The sequence below is a fragment of the Dermacentor variabilis genome, chromosome 3 (assembly GCF_050947875.1).
Source record: "Dermacentor variabilis isolate Ectoservices chromosome 3, ASM5094787v1, whole genome shotgun sequence".
Lineage (NCBI taxonomy): Eukaryota > Metazoa > Arthropoda > Arachnida > Ixodida > Ixodidae > Dermacentor > Dermacentor variabilis.
Window position 1 is genome coordinate 22,147,965 of NC_134570.1, and position 18,016 is coordinate 22,165,980.

The window sequence follows — 18,016 nt, forward strand, 5'->3', positions numbered from 1 at the left end:
CACCACCCCAATGGGGCAGCTGCTGAATGATCTTGTTAAACTTGTTATCTATTGGTACTTGGTATTTTTATTAATAAATAGATAACATTGTACAATCTTGTTGCTACCACATGCCTACATTTTATTGTAGACAATACACATCTGTTATGTTTACCTTTTTGCTTATTTCTGATACAGTATGTTTAAAGGGGTCATGAGGCGATCAGGGCTTGCTTCTTGTTGAGATATGTACTGTTCTGCTAAGACATGTACTTGTGCATCTTCCATCTGTAATGCGTAGCCTTCAAGTTGCTGTAAACTGATAAGATTGAAACAAGCATGTAGTTGCATTCACGGCTCGTAGTAAAACAGGATGGGAGCACTTGTCTGCATGGTTTACGTCATATGCTACTATGATTGCACAATATAACTGGTACGTGGCTGTAAATTTATCTGCATCAACCTTATGAATGGTTGCATTTTTCTCAGGCTTTATGACATCGCAGAGCCACAGTCTGCTCAGCTGGTGCTGCCAGTTGGTGTTAATCATGGCATCACTGGTACACTCGGTGCCTCTGTTGGAGATGCTGCAGTCAGCTTTGACTTTGGGGACCTCTCCACTGAAGGAAAAGCTCGGCAAGTCTTTGTACTTATGGGAAGTGGAGACATCTACCTGACTCACGTTTCGCCGCAGGATGACAATAGGTATCAGCACAAACATCATTTGGGTTGCAAGCTCTTTCCTGCTGCTGTTCAGAAGCCACTTTATTCTGCCATTATAGGTCTGCTGACATGAGTTAGCTGTTCATTAGAGACTAAAGCATGTCTGTTGCACAACTACCCACCATACCCATCGGGGTATCTTTTTTTTTTCCATAGCAGTTATAAAAACGCTTTAGGTGCATTCACGGCACTGGAACTACCATTGTTGTGTAGTCCCACTGACAGCACATGCATTTCTCGCTTATGTGGGGCCAGAGAGTCCCCTAGATGCAGAATGCCTTTATCTTCAAAAATTACAAAGGGAAGTACATGTATCGTTAACACTATGTCAATTGACTCAGTGGCAAAGCAAGGGCACCTTTCAGTGTTGGCATGAGCAATGTGTGAACACACATTATAAGCACACTGACGTTCCTGCTGAGCTGCTGTTCGTATGCTAACATTATCTAGAATTTCATTGGGTGCTGACTAACACCGACAATTTCCTGTCAGTCTCATCTCCTACATCATCAAGGTGCAGCACCTGCAGTGCCACTGGCAGCGCTCGTCACACCAGAGTTGGGAGACGTCTAGTAGCTGCCAGGATGCTGTTGCTTCTGCCCAGCAGGAGTTGTCTTTTGTGCTGCGTTGTGCCAGCATGTCTCGCTCGCCTATAGTTAGAACACCGTCCGAGGAGTTCAAGCGCAATGCTAGACCTTGATATCAGTGTTAGTGCTTTGCTCTTCATATTTTTTGCTATGTAAAACATTTTTCAACTACTTGGTGATTAGTACAGCATTATCTTTGGACCTCCGCTGTGTATGCTTCAGTTGTGTCTAACTCATATTTTATAAATATGGAGGGGGGCAGGGGGAGGGGCACCATAAGACTCCTGCACATTGATAAATTGGCACATGGTTTCTATACTTTTCATTGTAACAAGGTCACACCTGCGGCCTGTGTTCGGCCCACTGAGCATGCAGCCCCAAGCAGAGGACAACTATGGCGTTGATGGCTATTCCCTCATCTGCCTGCGAGCTGCTGTCCCAATGTTAGCCATTGCCACTACCGGGGGCACACTTTACCACTGCCTTGCTCTTGGAACACAAGATGTAAGTTGCATATATATTTCACACTTAACACATTTGACCTTTTAGTGTCCAAAATGAGAGAAGTACAATGTTAAAGGAAGAACGGTAGAAACACTAAAGACACTGCAAAACAATTTAGAGTGCAATAGCATTTAATTGCATTGTTAAGTGAGTCTTGCCTCCTACAGGTGCTCATGAGGAGCATCTGAAATGCATGTGCTGCCCATAAAGTGCCCCATAGTCAGGTAGCATCGATTGCCCTTTGTACTTCACACGAACATTGTACTTCTGGAATTGTGAATAGGTCATTCTGGTCGGGAGTGGATGCTTGTTATTCCAGAAAAGGTTAAAGGATGAAAGGCATGTGGCAACAGCACTTTTGAATGCTACAGAATGCTGTTGAGGCATCCAGTATGCCACCAGTTGCACAATGTCACCGTGTAGCTTATGGTGTATATAAAAAACATGCTCAAGTGAATAAAGGAAGTTAGCTTATAAATGAATGCCTCTGCATGCTTAGTGCTGTTAACGCAACAGTTAGTATTGGCAATCAAATTTGGTGATAGTCATGGTGGCCTTGTAGCTTTTTCTCTTCTTTTTTGATGACATTTGGTAATTGTTATTGTCAGATCTTCATTTTTCTTGTGCTAGGCACTGTAAAATGCAACGCGGACAAAACGGACACTGGATATGAAGCGGACACGAGGTGACACAGGGGAGTGCAGGTTTATTGTCAGATCATATGTAGTCGCAATGTGTCTTCGTGTGCTTTATGATCTGTAGTATGATCTGACAGTAAACCAGTTAGTAGTTTGCGCTCCCATGTGTCACCTTGTGTTTGCTTCAAATCCAGAGTCCATTTCGTCCCTGTTGCATCTTACAGAACTTAGCGCATGAAAAATGAATACACGCCAACTAGCCCAATTCATAGCTCATCTAATTGTCAAATTTGCTGTAAAAAAAAAAAATATCAGGCAATGTTTCGAACTTTACAGGAAAATGTGTACTGTGCACAGGTTTGTACAATGTTCTAAACTTTTCTCGTGCTCTAAAATTAATATCTCTTTCTACTGCCATTATCCTGTACCTTTGCTGATAGGTGCACAAAAAGCAGCCGTAATTTTTATTTACTGTTTCGTTAATGAAGCAAGTCTAGTGTCTGTTATGCTATGAATACGATGTATGCACCATGCCACTCTTTAACTGGGTTTTAATTTACTGAACCTCGTGTTACTTATCGTATGCATGTTTCTACTTCTTGTTTCAGTTTTCACATGGCACAAGGGAAGAGTGCGAGGAGGTTTCATTGTACGTGTTTGAAAAAATTAGGCTAGACTTAACCTTTTCACCGTCCACTGCTGAGGAGGAAATCTTTACTTGCCCAATTCGACTTCACAAAGGTAATTATACGCAGAGAAAAACTGTATTGGATATTGGCATTCCAGTTTCAGCTCTAATAACAACTTCTTCAGGTGGTTAACTGTAAATGAAAAAAATATATCTCTGACAGCTTTGCGTAATAAAGTGAACATATCTTACCTAACAAATTTTGTAAATTTCATATTTTACACTGCCTCATGATAAGCACATGGCATTATCACGATCAGAGCTAAGGAGCAGAGAAAACTGATGTCAGCAGGCAAGGGAAGATATTCTTAACAATGCCAGTATTTATTGTCACTGTCATATTGGGAGCCGTTACAGTGAACATTAAAGCAGCTTAAATTCCAGTGAAATGATTCATTAGCTGTTACGCGGTGCTACAAACCAAACATTGCCAAATAAGTTCCGCGGAAATCTGAGGAAGTTTTGTGAAAGAGAAAGTTTTTCTCATGTCCTGCTGTATTCCGAGTGTGTACATGTTTACGTATGTGCTTGAAATACAGCAGCACATGCGAAAGAACTTAGACATGCAATATGCCACATTCTCACATAGTCACTATGTCACACATGCTATCAGTTGACTCACTGCATCTGTGAAAAGCCACATAACATGACCCTAAAGTCACAATGTCGCTTGACAGGATACGTGTGTCACAGCATCATGTTGGAAGAACAGGGGTGGATGTGCTTGACTAACAACAACTGTAATGACACCTGGTTGGAAGGCTAAAACTTTCTGGGGTTTTATGGGCCAAAACAATGATCTGATTATGAGGTACATTGTAGAGGGGGCTCTGGATTAATTTTGACCACCTGGAGTTCCTTAACATACACCCAATGCGCGGTGCAGGAGTTTTTTTTTTTTTCACTTGGCCTTTATCGCGATGAGACCACCACGGCTAGAATCAAACTCATGACCTAGAGCTCAACGCCATAGCCACAGGGCTACGGTGTCGGGTGGTTGGACGGCTCATTTTGAATTATGTGCATGAATACTGTCACTGATAACAAAAGACGCAAGCCTGCCTAGTCTCCCAAATTATCTGCACAATGTATGAGCTTTGAATGTTTTGTACAGTTGTGCAGCTGAAGAAAATGTCCCCAGAAAGGAGCCTTTCCTATCCTCTGGTACGAAAGCCACCATTCTGATGTCAGTCTCATTAGCCAAGCTGAATCGCCATTGTTACCATGAAATCACAAAGTTATTATTATAGCACCATTCAACAGCTGGAGAATTTGCCGCTGCAGAATGGGTCGCAGCGTTTACAGAAAATAGCCCTGTGAATAGATGGCTGTACATATGGTCTCCCGAGATCTCCAGTGGTTGTGTCATGCTAATGATCTTGGAGGCCCTGCTTAATACCGCATCTACCTGCAAGATCTCTCAGTGCTAAATGGCAGCAGTGGCATTGAGGCCTCCTTGGCCCATGTGTTGGAGATTGTCGAGTGTTTTCTGCGCTAGTGCACTCAATGATATACCAAATCCAAATATACCAAATCTGAGCTTAACCTCGGCACCAGAAGACCAGACTGTAAAACTGGCAAACCTGACGAATCCCAAAAAGGCAGTTTAACTCCCTTGAGACATCAGCCAAGCTGGCAATATCTAGTTGCGATAACCCTTCTCTTGTGAAGGTTCTTTCTGATTTAGTTGCTTGTCAGAAAAATGTCACAAGACATATCCGAAATCAAAAATGCTGTGAATACATGTTTCAATGCCTTGGAATTGCATGTGGCTGCTCTCGAAACTTCATGTTCGAAGGCACTGTCTGATCAAGGCTCTGACCAGCTTCGTTCTGAGGCGGTTTGCCTTAAGCGCACTGTTGCCAAACTAACTGCCAAATATGATGATCTTGAAAACTGCTCACAAAAAATAACAATCCTTCATGGCATACCACAAGATACTAGTGAGAATCGTGAGACACTGAACTCCAAGGTTGCAAACGTTTTCAGTAGGCTTTCCCTTAACTGTCCTCGTATTGAACGCTTGCATAGGTTAGGCAGAATGCGCTCTGAGCGTTCTCGCCCTATCATTTTAATATTGCTTGATTTCAGCGATAAGCTTGTGATGCTGAAAAATGCTTATAAGCTGAAAAAATTCCCAGGTGAAGCTTTCCAAAGATTTTTTGTTTAGAGTGCATGCAGCACGTAAAGAGCTATGGGACGCTTTGGTTGAGCAGCCGAATAATGGCTCGGTTATTAAAATAAGGTTCAATTATTTATTTATAGATGCCATATAGATAATGTTCGTTACAACTGGGACGGTGCACCAAATAGTTAGGTAACAGCTCCTGGTTTTGATTCCAGAGCAAGACTTCCAAATGTATCATCATCCCTAGGTTGACAATCTCATCACTCTGCCACAGATCTTGCGCTTTTGAATGTCAGTGCCAGAAGCATGACTAACAAATTTCCACAGTTTCTTCTACTAGTTTCTTCATGTCCTCCTCATGTTGTATGCATCACAGAAACATTGGCTTCACGAAGATATTCACAACTCAGAATTCACGCCTCCTGGTTACACTGCTGTCCGGTATGACCGTCAGAATAAGAAAGGCAGTGGTGTTGCTTTGCTTTTACGTTCAGATTTTAACTTCAAAGTTCTACGAGGTCCTCCCAAGGTAGAATCGGTTTGGTGCAAGTTACTAGTGCATAAGCAGAATTAACAATTTGTGGTCTTTATGGCCGCCCTGATGGCACTAGTGACTTGTTCGATAATATTTTGCATTTTATACATGACCATAGCCTCGACAGTCCTAACTTAATTGTTCTTGGTGACTTTGTCTCTGGCATTCGCTGGCCTTCCTTACATATTCCACCACTATTGCCTCTATTTGTAGAGACTTCATTACGTTTTCTTTTTTTTTTTTGGTCCTATAACCTGATACAATTAGTTGGTAGGTCTATGCGGCAGAGCTCCATGCTTGACTTAGTGTTTATCAGTAACAGTCTTGCACATTTAGGTTTTAGGTATGATATCCTGGAAGGAATCTTGAATCATAGCATAGTTTTCGTACACATTAACTATCCTATCCCACATGAACACTTTAGCTATTCCACATTTCATGATTTTAACAAGGCTGACAATATGTCTATCACTGATACTCTGGCAGATAACTTTGACCATTTTTCGTCACTTAGTACCGAATGTCATGTTGACAGTCTTGTTGATTGTTTTGGAGTCGTTAGCAAAATCTTGCATCAATAATTATGTTCCATTAAAAGCAAGAAAGATAAAGAATAACCTTCCTTGGATTAACCAGTGTTATGATCGACCTGCCAAGTGTGAAAAACGTTCAGGCATGCATTCCCATGATGAGGTAAACCCTCTTCCCCGAAAAAGCATCACCCCTGTATGCCCTGAGAAGGCACAAAGGGAAGGATGAAGAAGAGAAGACCTGAAGGGTAGGAGCTCATTGACTTCAGAACCTTATGAAGGCCCCGATACTTCCACAAATTCCCCAAGTTTTCCAAGAAGACATCAATGACCACAAGACCACGAGGGGTTATTTAAGGCCGTCCTGGCCCCCGTCTTAATCAGAACCACTCGAGACTTGGGTAGAGTCACTACCATGTACCAATGAAGTGAATACATTCTTTTGTACTTTTTTGTCATTATCACGATGCCCGCCTTCGTCTTCGTTTCCTGATTCTTGCGGTGAAGACCCACCTCACCCGGTCGAGATCGTATGACCTGGATATCTTGCACCTGGCATGCCGTGTAGGTAGTCCACGTAAATCAAAGTATTCTAATCCTGCACTTCGCGTTCCTTTTGAAAAGCCAAGAAGGAACTTCGTACACTTACTAAAAATGCTAAAGATTTCTATTTTTCAGTGCAACACCCTGTATTACTTAAATCAAATCCTCGCAGGTTCTGGACATCAATTTTACCTAGTACAATGTGCAGTACCTCTTTCAAGATTAACGATGCTATTACTTACAACCCCACCATAGTTTTGAATGCTTTTAACTTGTACTTCCAATCTTTTTTCACTCTCAATAACCGTGTAGTTCCAAAGTTTAGTTGTGATGCATAAACCAATAAATTAGGCGATATTGTAATAAGTTCTGATGGTGTCTTAAACCTCATCTTGAATCTCGACATTAAAAAGTGTACCAGTTCAGATAGTATCCCGAATTCTTTCCTTGCCCTCCCAATGGACAGCTCAGTATCTTACTGTAATCTTCAAGAAATCCTTAGATTCTGGTGAAGTATCAGCTAAATGAAAAATAGCCGAAGTCCCGCCTTTGTATAAATCAGGTGATAAAGAACTTATCTCTAACTACGGGCCAATATCTCTCAAACTCCTGTCATGCAAGATGTTAGAGCACATTTTTTATTCACAAACATATAATCGAATTCCCAAACTCTAATGACATTCTAACATCTGCCAAACATGGTTTCCGTCATGGTTATAGCACTGTAATGCAATTAGTCGATTTTGTTCATGATATCGTTTCTAACCTAGACATAGGTAATCAAGTAGATGCCACCTTTACTGTTTTCTCCAAGGCTTCTGACTCTGTGCTTCATTCTAAACTACTGGTAAAATTAAACGCCATATTCATTCATCCCCGTCTTGTTTCTTTGATATCCAATTTTATTCTTTATTGCTCACAATTTGTTTATTTTAACTCAGTGGAATCGACTCCTGTTGACGTTACGTCAGACATTCCTCGGGGATCATATTAGGCCCTTTATTATTTCTAATATACATCAGTAATTTACCTCGTAGCACCTCAACTAAAATCAGACTTTATACAGATGACTGCGTATTATACGAATATATTAACTACATTGATGACCACCACTGTCTTGCCCAATCCCTTATGTCTTTCTGCACTTGGTGCAAAACGTGGCAGATGAACGTCAACTGTAGTAAAACAGTCGTGATGTCATTTGCCTATAGACAGAGCCCCCTCTCGTTCATTTGTTCTTCGGATGGCATCCAACTTAAAAGAGTGTATCAATATAAATACTTAGGTGTCACTCGAGCAGAACATCTTTCTTGGTCTAAACATATTGAATATGTAAATGGGAAAGCCTAAAAAAAATTAGGTTATTTGTGCTGAACTTTTGCTAAAACCCCCCACGATACTATATAAAACATCAATGCACCTTGTTTCATCTGTCGTTTGGTTCCAATACAAACAATGTGAAATGAGCTCTCTCAGTAATGTCGAAACTCTATTTAAATAGTTTCATTTGCCAAAATTACAGCTGCAGTTTCTCACCAACACAGGCTCAACATTCTGTGAACATTGAGCCATTACTTTCACGCTGTCACATTGAAGCCTTAAAATTTTTACGTGCAATTAATAATTCCACCTCTGGTCTATCTTATGGTGACTATATCATATTTACTAACACGAGTTGTACCCATAGCTCCCACGCCTTGAACATAACACCTATTTATACCCGTACTAACACATTCAAGTACAGTATTTTTCCACATACAATAGAACTTTCGAATTCCCTACCTGGTAACATTTGTTCGCTACCACTAAAAGATTTTATAGCCAGCACTGGTAAGAACTTCGCTAACATGTAAAGCGTTTCTTTTTGATCATTCATCTTTTTATGCATATGTGTATTTTTAATGTGTAATGCATAGTAATGTACTATAATGTTCCCGCTCCTGCTATAGCCCTACATTGGGCTGCAGTATATGTAAAGAAATAAAGAAATCTGGCAACGGCATAGTTTCATGATGACAATGATCTTTCTTATCTGTTTCATTGTTTATGATGATTACATTTAGTTTATTTGTGATGCTAGTTCAGAGAAAAGGTTCTGCGATAAACATTCAACAGAATTAGTTTAGTTGTTTAAGTGAATGGTGCTGTGTTTGGCACTTTTTGTTGGCTTTTGCTTGCTTTCACTAGTTTAGAGTTCGCCACAACTTGGTATCTCTTTCTTTGCAGACTCCACCAACCATCAACGATACATCTGTGTTCACAATGCTGGTGTGCATGCCGTGGCTGTGCCCTTTATTGACCATCTGCAAGCATTCGCTGAAGACGGTGAGTATTGTACGAGGGTTGATCCAGAAACAAGGTTCCCAAAGAGCTCCAGCCACGCAGGGAAAATGCGAGGTGAAATTCAGCAGCACTGCTGCACGCGGCTGTTCCCCCACTCTTGATTCTCCCCAGCCGCACTTTGCTGCGCTGCTCATTCTTGGCAGAGTAGCCGTCCGATATGAAGGTTCCCATTGTTGATCCCACCAAGCGCGAGAGTCGTTCGCTAATTTACTTTTTGCACACCAAAGGAACTCCACCCATGGATATTCATTGTCAGTAGACAGAGGTGTATGGTGACAAGTGTATGTCTGTTCAACACGTCCAAAAGTGATGCAGGGAGTTTAGTGCAGGTCGGAAAGAAGTCCACAATGAAGAACGGAGTCCATGGAAGACCATCAGTTTCGGACGCGGTTATCAAGATTGTCCAACGCAAAGTGCTTCAAGACAGGAGGATCACCGTCCGGGAACTTGTTGCTCAGATTCGTGGGAGTTCTTACGGTACAGTGAAAAGAGCGCTGACTGAAAAACTGGGGTATCACAAGTGTTGTGCTCGATGGGTACCAAAGCTATTGACATCAGACCACAAGGAGAAACGCCTTGACTGTGCTTGCCACTTTCTTCAAGAGTGTCAAGACGCTAAGGAAGGATTATTGGACTCCATTGTTACGGGAGACGAAATGTGGGTGTTTCATTTCACTCCCTAAACGAAACAAAAATCCCAACAGTGGCATCACCCAGAGTCACCAGTTACAAGGAAGTTCAAACAAACTGCTTCTGCTGGCAAAGTCATGGCCAGTGTTTTTTTGGGATCGTAAGGGGATACTGCTGATTGATTTCATGGAACGTGGGACAACAGTCAACTCGGACAGTTATTGTGCAACTGTCACGGTCTCAGGGTGGTAAACTCGACGCAAGGAATGTTTGAGTTAGGAAAAGCCTTTATGGGGCATGAGCATAAGAAAAATACATATATCCAAAAAACATGCATTGCCAACCCAATGGCAGAACCCCAACATACGACAAATGTATACAAAGCTAGCTAATCGAAAATATTGTCTGAAGTCCTCGTACACGACATATTATAAAGTTGAAAATATTTACATAAGCATCTGATACCACACCTCAGGATGTGTTAATGGACTGATGTGGTGTAACAGTGATTTCGTCATCACAAAGAACAACAATATTTGCAAAAGTCTATCGACGTGGCCACATCACCTCGTCGTCGCTGCTTCTGACGACACGTCGCTGGGCCCACCGATGCGTCATAGACTCGATGTCGCTGTGTCCGACGTTCGTTCCACGGTTGGCCTGGTCAGGAGGGTGGAGTGACCTAGGCGCCTGAATCGCCCAGTCAACTCCGCAAGCTGCGGATTGTAGCCGCAGGGAATCCGGGAAGCAGCGCCGTCAGCCTGTACCTGTGGCTTCCGGGGGGAGGTCCGCTCAGCTCGCGGGTCATGGCCGTAGCAGCTGAACAACTGCTTCCACTGGGTTGCCGCCGTCTCCGCGATCCGCCCATCCTCTTCGACCTCCAGCCCCTTCTCCTCATCTTCATCCCAGAGCGTAGCTGGGTCGCCCTCTTCGGCTACTTGTCCCTTCTCCCATTGGCCACGTAGCTGCGCTTGCACTTTTGCGCTTCTCCTGCTTTCATATTGTATTCTTTTTATTCGTACGCTCTTATTTTATGTTTCTTGTTTTCTTCTTATCTTCTGCTTTTTCTTCTTTCTTTCTTCCTTTATTGGCTCATGACAGCAACACTATGAAAACTCAGGCGAGCTATCGAAAACCACCGGCGAGGACAACTGGCAGCCAGTGTAACGCTGCTTCACGACAACGCCCAACCTCACGTCTCCTGTCAAACCGAGGAACTTGTGACAAACTTTGGGTGGACTGTCATGCCCCACCCACCATACAGTCCAGACCTCGCGCCTAGTGATTATCACTTGTTCCCCAAGTTAAAGGAACATTTGAGTGGACAACGCTTCCGGAGCAACGATGAAGTCAAAGAAGAGGTGAAACGCTTCCTCAATGGGTTGGCGGCAGAGTTCTACGTCATTGGGATACAGAAATTGGAGCACAGTCTACAAAAATGCGTACAAAAAGATGGCCATTATGTAGAAAAATAGAGCAAGGTTCCATCTTTCCAGTGATGCAAATTTTTATGAGAATAAACAATGTTGTCTATTTCTAAAATTGATGGGAACCTTATTTCTGGGTCAACCCTCGTATAACTAATTTATTAAGCTACGTATGCTTAGTCTCTGGTGGCCTTTTACCTATATGTTCTAGAGGTTTGTTGTATTTAGTTGTACATTGTTATTTTCCTCTCTTCGAGAAGGTGTACTATGAACAGAACCTAATTAAGGCAAAAGTTTTTCAACAGAGAAGCAGAACTGTCTGCACACTATGTTGCTTTCAAAGAATAACAACATGTACATCTGATGGCAGGATACATAATGCAAGTACATAAAAAAAGTGCATTTGAAATGCTGGAATACAAATATCCTAGTAGTGTATTGCTTACTGGTAGTGTCATTCTGAATCTTTTAGTTTGCCTAGTTTGATATGCATAGATTGTTCCTCGTGCAAGTTAATTGAAGTAATGAGTATGCACTGTGCAGAGAAGAAAAACGAGCTGTGAAGTTTCCTGGTATGATCACAAGGACACGCAGTAACTTGCCTTCAATGAATGTGACCAGTTCAGTTGAAACATTCCAATATAAAGTGAGTGCTGCCAAATACCAGTGCTGATGTTATTCAGACTTTGCTTTTGACATTGTTATGGTGCAACCAGAAGCAATGTCTATTGCAGATGCTGTTTTTTTGCCTATTAATTCTGTTTTTATTGTAATTTAATGCTTTTGCCATTAGAGAAGGAAAAGAATTCTTGTCCTTAGCAGCATTCAAACTCGTAACTTTTTGGTTGTGAAAACGGTGCTGTAAACACTGCACCATGGGAGTTCCACTGAGTTGATTGAGCAGTAAGAGCATTTTATGGCAGCTTGACTAACTTGTGGCAAAGCAATCAGACATGTCTCGTTGTGCATGCGTCGTGGAAGACTAGACTCTGGTGTTGCAAGCACTGGAACACAATGTACAACAGTGAAGAGACATATTAGTTAAAGGGCCCCTCGCTAGGCCCCATAGCAGATTTCGGTTATACGCTGGAAGTTATGTGTCCTCTAGGGAGTGTTCTGCCACAAAAATTTTTCAAATCGGCTCATTATCGAGATAGTAATATTTCAGTGCCACGAACCCATGATTTCAGCAGGTAGGCTCCACTTCCAAGCAAGACGCTCTCTCCACTTGTCCCGTCTAGCCTTCGCAAGCGAAATTCCTTCCCTGCGTTCTCCCATACCAGACCTTGAGGATCGCGTGACACATACGTCACAGGCCCAGCCTTCATTTTTTTCTTTTTCCTGGTGCTACGCATTTCCCTTGACGGTGTCGTGTGCGAATTGTTGTCTCGTTCGCGCAGCGCACAATTTTGCGCTGGAAACATGAAAACATGGAAACATGACTAGCGGTATAATTCAGTGCTACACAAATACTGAGGCAGAACAAGCAGATCGCAGAACATGATGACACACTGGAGCATGGTATAAAATGGCATAGTTTCAGTACCTACGCACATGACGGCACGACCGTGGGAACACGCAGACGAAGCGGAAGTACATCCCTCTTCCTTCGATGCGAAGTAAAACATAAAACATGCAGATATTCCATTTATGTGTTTTATTATTACTCTAAACTTCAATTCATCAATTAAAGCAACAGATTGCAAAAATAACAGATGTTGTCTTGAATAATTCTCGAAGTCACGCGTCACCACGAGCAGCGTCACACTGCGGACACGACTACGTCACCGTCCGGTTTGGAGCGCGGCGGCCTCGAGGAGAAGGAAAAACAACGTTCTGTATGAAATTTCAGGTCTTCCCACGTTGCATAGCGATGTAATACTTTGCAGACACGATCATTATCGCTCAATGTATGCTTTGCACTTGTCAGCTTATAATGGCCAGACCTGGAGAGGGGCCCTTTAAAGTGTATAGCCAGATTCCTTATATATTGAATGATAAACATGAAACACTTGTTAATGAGAAAGTTAGTGAATGAGCATTATGTATGCATTGTGATGTGTTGTGTAAATACATTCACCAGAGGAAACATTGACTCACCTAGGCTATTGCCATTACATATCACTGACTCTGTAAAGCGAAGCGCCTCATAGTTTTCTCTAAACACACACATATTTGGCCAAAGCACAAATTGCATCATCACATATCTATTAAATTGCATGATGCACAGATACCAATTTTAGTAGATAGCTTGCAAAGGTTCGTTATAAAACATTGCAAAACACTTTTAAAAGACTAACTGCAACACAATTTTACTTTGGCTGAATTGGTTATAGATGATTAGTGTATATTATTGAAGCAACCTTGGCAAAGCTCAGTGGCTGGTACTTGTATACTTTTCTGATTAGCAGCCCTTCCATCAGCACCTAAGCAGGTGATGCTTGCACTTTGTGGTGAGCGGAATACCTGTTTAATTCAACTGCTCTTTTCTCCTGCAACCTTTTCCTGATTTTTAAGAATCTTCTTGTGAGCAGCTCTTTTAAATTATGTACCTTACTTCTCTGTTGTTGAATTTTGCTTTGCCTGAGTAGGTGGCCAACAAGCTATGTGGATGTTGTTCCTGAGAGTCCCTTTCCACTTGTCCTCTACAGACACAGCCATGCAGATGGTGTCACAGCTGCACACTGAAACATCCATAGTAGAGAGCCTATTGTGCACTCGTGCATTGGCCAGCAGCAAGCCTGCACCTCCTATTGGGGTAGCTGTGGTACCGGGACACCCAGGACCACTACTGATTGTTCTTACGGCTGCCTGGAAGCTGGTCACCATAACGCTTATGTAAGTTGGCATTACTAACTATCAAGACAACATTTCTGAAAGAGCAGTACATACCTCATTTTGTTTGCCCATCGGGCCTGTAGGGTTCAGAGTTTGCCTTTTCTAAAGCAATGTGTTTTATATGGCTGGCATCTAGGATGTTTTTTTGTGCAAGCGTCAGCAGTTTCTTCAAGTGAGCTCATGGTTTCATCAAGAGGACCAGTCTCAAGCTTATGCTGATGGCCTGATTTTCTGGGCGAGTAGTAGTAGCGCAATGTGCTGTGCTTTGCTTTATTACTTTAGTGTTGCAAAAATGTTGTTTGCTTCAATTAGTCATTTGGTGAAAGCGATGGGCAATGTTTGGCGAGATATCACGGGAGCCTTGCTGAAGCATGTCTGATGCTACCCATCGTGCTTGAAAGGCACACTAAAGAGACACTAGCACTAGAAAGAAATGTATCAACTTTAAAATAAAGAAACATTAAAGAAAGGAATTTAGTATCAAATTAAAATATCTTATGTTTCCCTACCTTCATACTTGCCAAGTGCCATCGTTTTAAGTATGAGAACCTAGGGGTAAATCTAGTTTTGATACATTTCCCAAAATGCGTAAGCTGAGTACACTTCTTTGCTGCATGGAAACTGCAGGCAGGGTTACCAGAGTTACTTGCCAGCCCTGCTGTCCCAGAGCCAACAAAACACACCACTGACAAGCAGGCAGGGTGCCAGCAGCAGTCTGGTGGCTCACGTGCAACAGCTGTTGGATGGTCACAGCCTCCCTACACTGGCGCAGGCGGCTGAGGATTGCACACCTCAGCAGAGCCTCGAGCTCCTACTGACTGCCACGCAGCGCATCCGCGAGCAGTGGATCCAGAAGCTTGAGGCTTGCCAGCTACTCATTGCACGGAGGTGAGAACACTGCACTAAGGGGCGCTCCTGTTCGGTAAGATTTTCTGCAGGTTGTGCTAGAGCAACAATACTTGGAGAGAGCTGTTTCCTGTTGGTGAAGTTAATGGTTTGTACTGTGCAGGATATGCACTAGAAGCCATTGACTGGGATTAAGACACACATAAAGCACCTCTGTATGTGTCTTTATGTACACCCTACTTAGTGCATAAACGAGAAGAAAGGGGGTTAACCGAGAGGCCCGATTTTTTATTAGTCATATCATAAGAAGCCAACATACACTGACACCAAGGACAGCATAGGGGAAATTATTTGTGCTTAATAAATGAAAATAAAGAAACGATAAATTAATGGAAATCAAAGTAGATGAAAAAACAACTTGCCGCAGGTGGGAACCGAACCCACAACTTTCGCATTTTGCATGCGATGCTCTACCAGTTGAGCTACCATGGCACCATTTCCCCATTCACTTTCTTGGGTATTTATGTGTCCTAGTGGAACCCTGGGAGTGTTAGCTAGTGCCACCACTCACAGACCTTGGCGGTGGACTTAGTGCATGTCTTTTAGCAAATTCCCAATTAACATTACTTCATTTATTGCATCCAGGTTTCATATCATATTGAGATCGAAAAGTCTTGCTGAGCAGTTAATTGGCTATTTACCTTCAGCAATGGCTCAGAGGGTCTATGTCGTTTTGCTGCTGTGCACAGGATAAGTCCTGGCCTTAGCAGTTCCATTCCACTAGGGACAAAATGCAAAAAACTGCCTTGCACCATGCTCTGTGTGTGCCTTATGGCGACTCTGCAGTAATACAAAGAGTACCATCCGCCACGAGTTCAAGCTTAGCAAGCAGTGGGGCCAGCTGTCGTCTCTTGAATAGTCGTGTGCCACAGTGGTGCACACGAGCGACAAGCAGAGGAACCGAGGGGTCTGATTTGTGTTAATCACAGACAAATAAAACCAACGGACAAAGAATCCAAGGAAAACGCTGTGCACATGAACTTGGCCTCCGAAGGAAACCAAGTGCTGTACCATGAGAAACACAGTAGTGCTCAGGCTAATGAAGGAGAGGTTGATCTCCATGCAACCTCTGGCAATAACCGATGCTGTACAAATACCCAATCCTTGGTGGCACAGCAGGCAAAGGCCCTTGCGCAAAAGGGTGAATGCACTAAAAGGGCACAGCTGTACTGCATGCTTTCACTAACCAAGGAGACTGGTTGTGAGAGAATAAAGCAACCTGCATCAGTGTTCACCGGTGCACCCCAACATAGTACAGTTGACTCTGGTTAATTAAATTGTTCGGTGAATTCAATTTTGACTGAAGGTCTTGCCCTGTGCCCATACATTTCTGTGGGCCCAAGCTTTTGTTATTTCTATCTTGAAATTGGCCTTTGCCAGATGAATCAAACTTGGCTGGTTAGCACACACGTGCCTGATTCCATTAGTGACCCCAATGCTGACTCCCGTCTTGGCAGTGCTTAGGGTGCAGTGAATGCGCTGAGCACACATAATTGTCCATTGAAAATGCCTATCACTGGCCTGCCACAGAAAGATTTTAAAGCAAAAATGGTAGCTCACAATGGATTATTGCAGTATTTACCCAATTCTAATGTGCACCTTTCTCTGTGTGTGTGTGCAAAAATTTGTTCAAGGATTACCTATGTGGTACAACTTTAAATGAAACCAAAATAGCATTTTTGCAGTTTTGGTTTCGATCAAAAGCCTATCGTCAGAGCCAGGCTGGCCAGCATCATTGCCGTTGCCATCACAACATGGTGACTATGGATGGCAAGAGAAAAACTTCTCGGATATCTTGACAACAGTGCACTACTTTTAGTACTATTATGGAATCGCATTGAAATGATAAGTTGTTTTACATGTTAAGCCAATGGCAACAAGTCATGTCGTGTGTTTTCAGTGTTCCGGAGAATTGCATGCATCGCAGGACGGACTAGTGAATTGGTTAGTCTAGGTGTGGGCCACTATACCGTTTGTGATTATTGTGGAGTTGTTGGATAAATGCAGAATATTGAACATGCTATTGACCATTCAGAGAACAACACATTGTGGTTGACATAATAGTTCTGCAGAAACCTGCAAGGTGGAGAGAAGTAATTAATAAAGCGAAAATGAGACATCCACATAAACGTGGCTAAGTGCTACAAAAGAAACCCATACGGGTTCCTCGATAGAAAAGCTTCACAGTTCAAGAAAAATTCGTCCTGCTCCAGGACTCGACCTCGCCCTGCTCCGGGACTAGTGGTTGTTCATATGCAGTGATAAAGTGCTGTCTGAGAGTAATGACGATAGACATTAAGTAAATAAGTTCGCTTTCTGTAAAGGTGAAGTTTACCGGTTTTATCTTTTTCTTATTGCCAGGATTAGAGGCATGCTGTTTCTTGCTGAAGATTAGGCTTGCATTCGGTTTGTGCGTTGTTTAGGAGCTCTAACATAATTTCTACACTAGTGTTCTACTTTGAACCCATAAAACGAGGGTGCGTATACAATACTGGGACATGTTATCAGGCAAATGTACTATCAAATGAATCAGCGGTGTGTTTCTATGATTTTTCTGCCTCTCGTTTCATTTGGTCCATTAGATAATTTGACCAATTTCATTGGTCCCATTAGGTTCGAATTAATGGAAGTCGACTGTACTGCCATGCATGAGTACTAAGAACTGCTCTTTGGATTAGAATTTGGGAAAAGACAATCCAAGGTACACGCCATGTAGATTAGCTCAAGTCTGAGCACTTCCTCAAGGGGCCACAGAGAGGAGAGGACAAGAGTGTGTGGACCTTGCACTTCCCTGAAGATGTTTTCTTTGTACTCATTCTCAGTCATACGTGCCATATGTGGCTGAAAGATTGAGGGCTCAGGCTCGATTCCCATCAGCAGAGATTCAGTGTAAACAGTCCACTGGATCTTCCAGTGCAAAGTGATAGCACAGCCTGTCCAACCCCTAAGCAACCAAATGTCATTGCAATACGGTTTCTTGAAGAAAAATAAATACAGGTGGTCTGTGCTTACTTACT

General features: G+C 42.6%; 1 protein-coding gene and 1 non-coding gene across 2 annotated transcripts in view; one reads left to right on the forward strand and one right to left on the reverse strand.

The window, feature by feature from the left end:
* Positions 1-18,016, forward strand: part of LOC142575262 (nucleoporin 88-like) — a 31,966-nt gene that overhangs the window by 1,939 nt on the left and 12,011 nt on the right. Inside the window, exons 4-9 of the mRNA XM_075684470.1 lie at positions 469-684; positions 1,625-1,793; positions 3,040-3,172; positions 9,082-9,180; positions 13,907-14,093; positions 14,721-14,981. Of these exons, the coding sequence (XP_075540585.1) occupies positions 469-684; positions 1,625-1,793; positions 3,040-3,172; positions 9,082-9,180; positions 13,907-14,093; positions 14,721-14,981 (1,065 nt within the window). The remainder of the gene's footprint in view (positions 1-468; positions 685-1,624; positions 1,794-3,039; positions 3,173-9,081; positions 9,181-13,906; positions 14,094-14,720; positions 14,982-18,016) is intronic.
* TRNAL-CAA (transfer RNA leucine (anticodon CAA)) lies at positions 15,359-15,431 on the reverse strand. The gene has a single exon. It is a non-coding gene; the product is annotated as a tRNA-Leu (tRNA).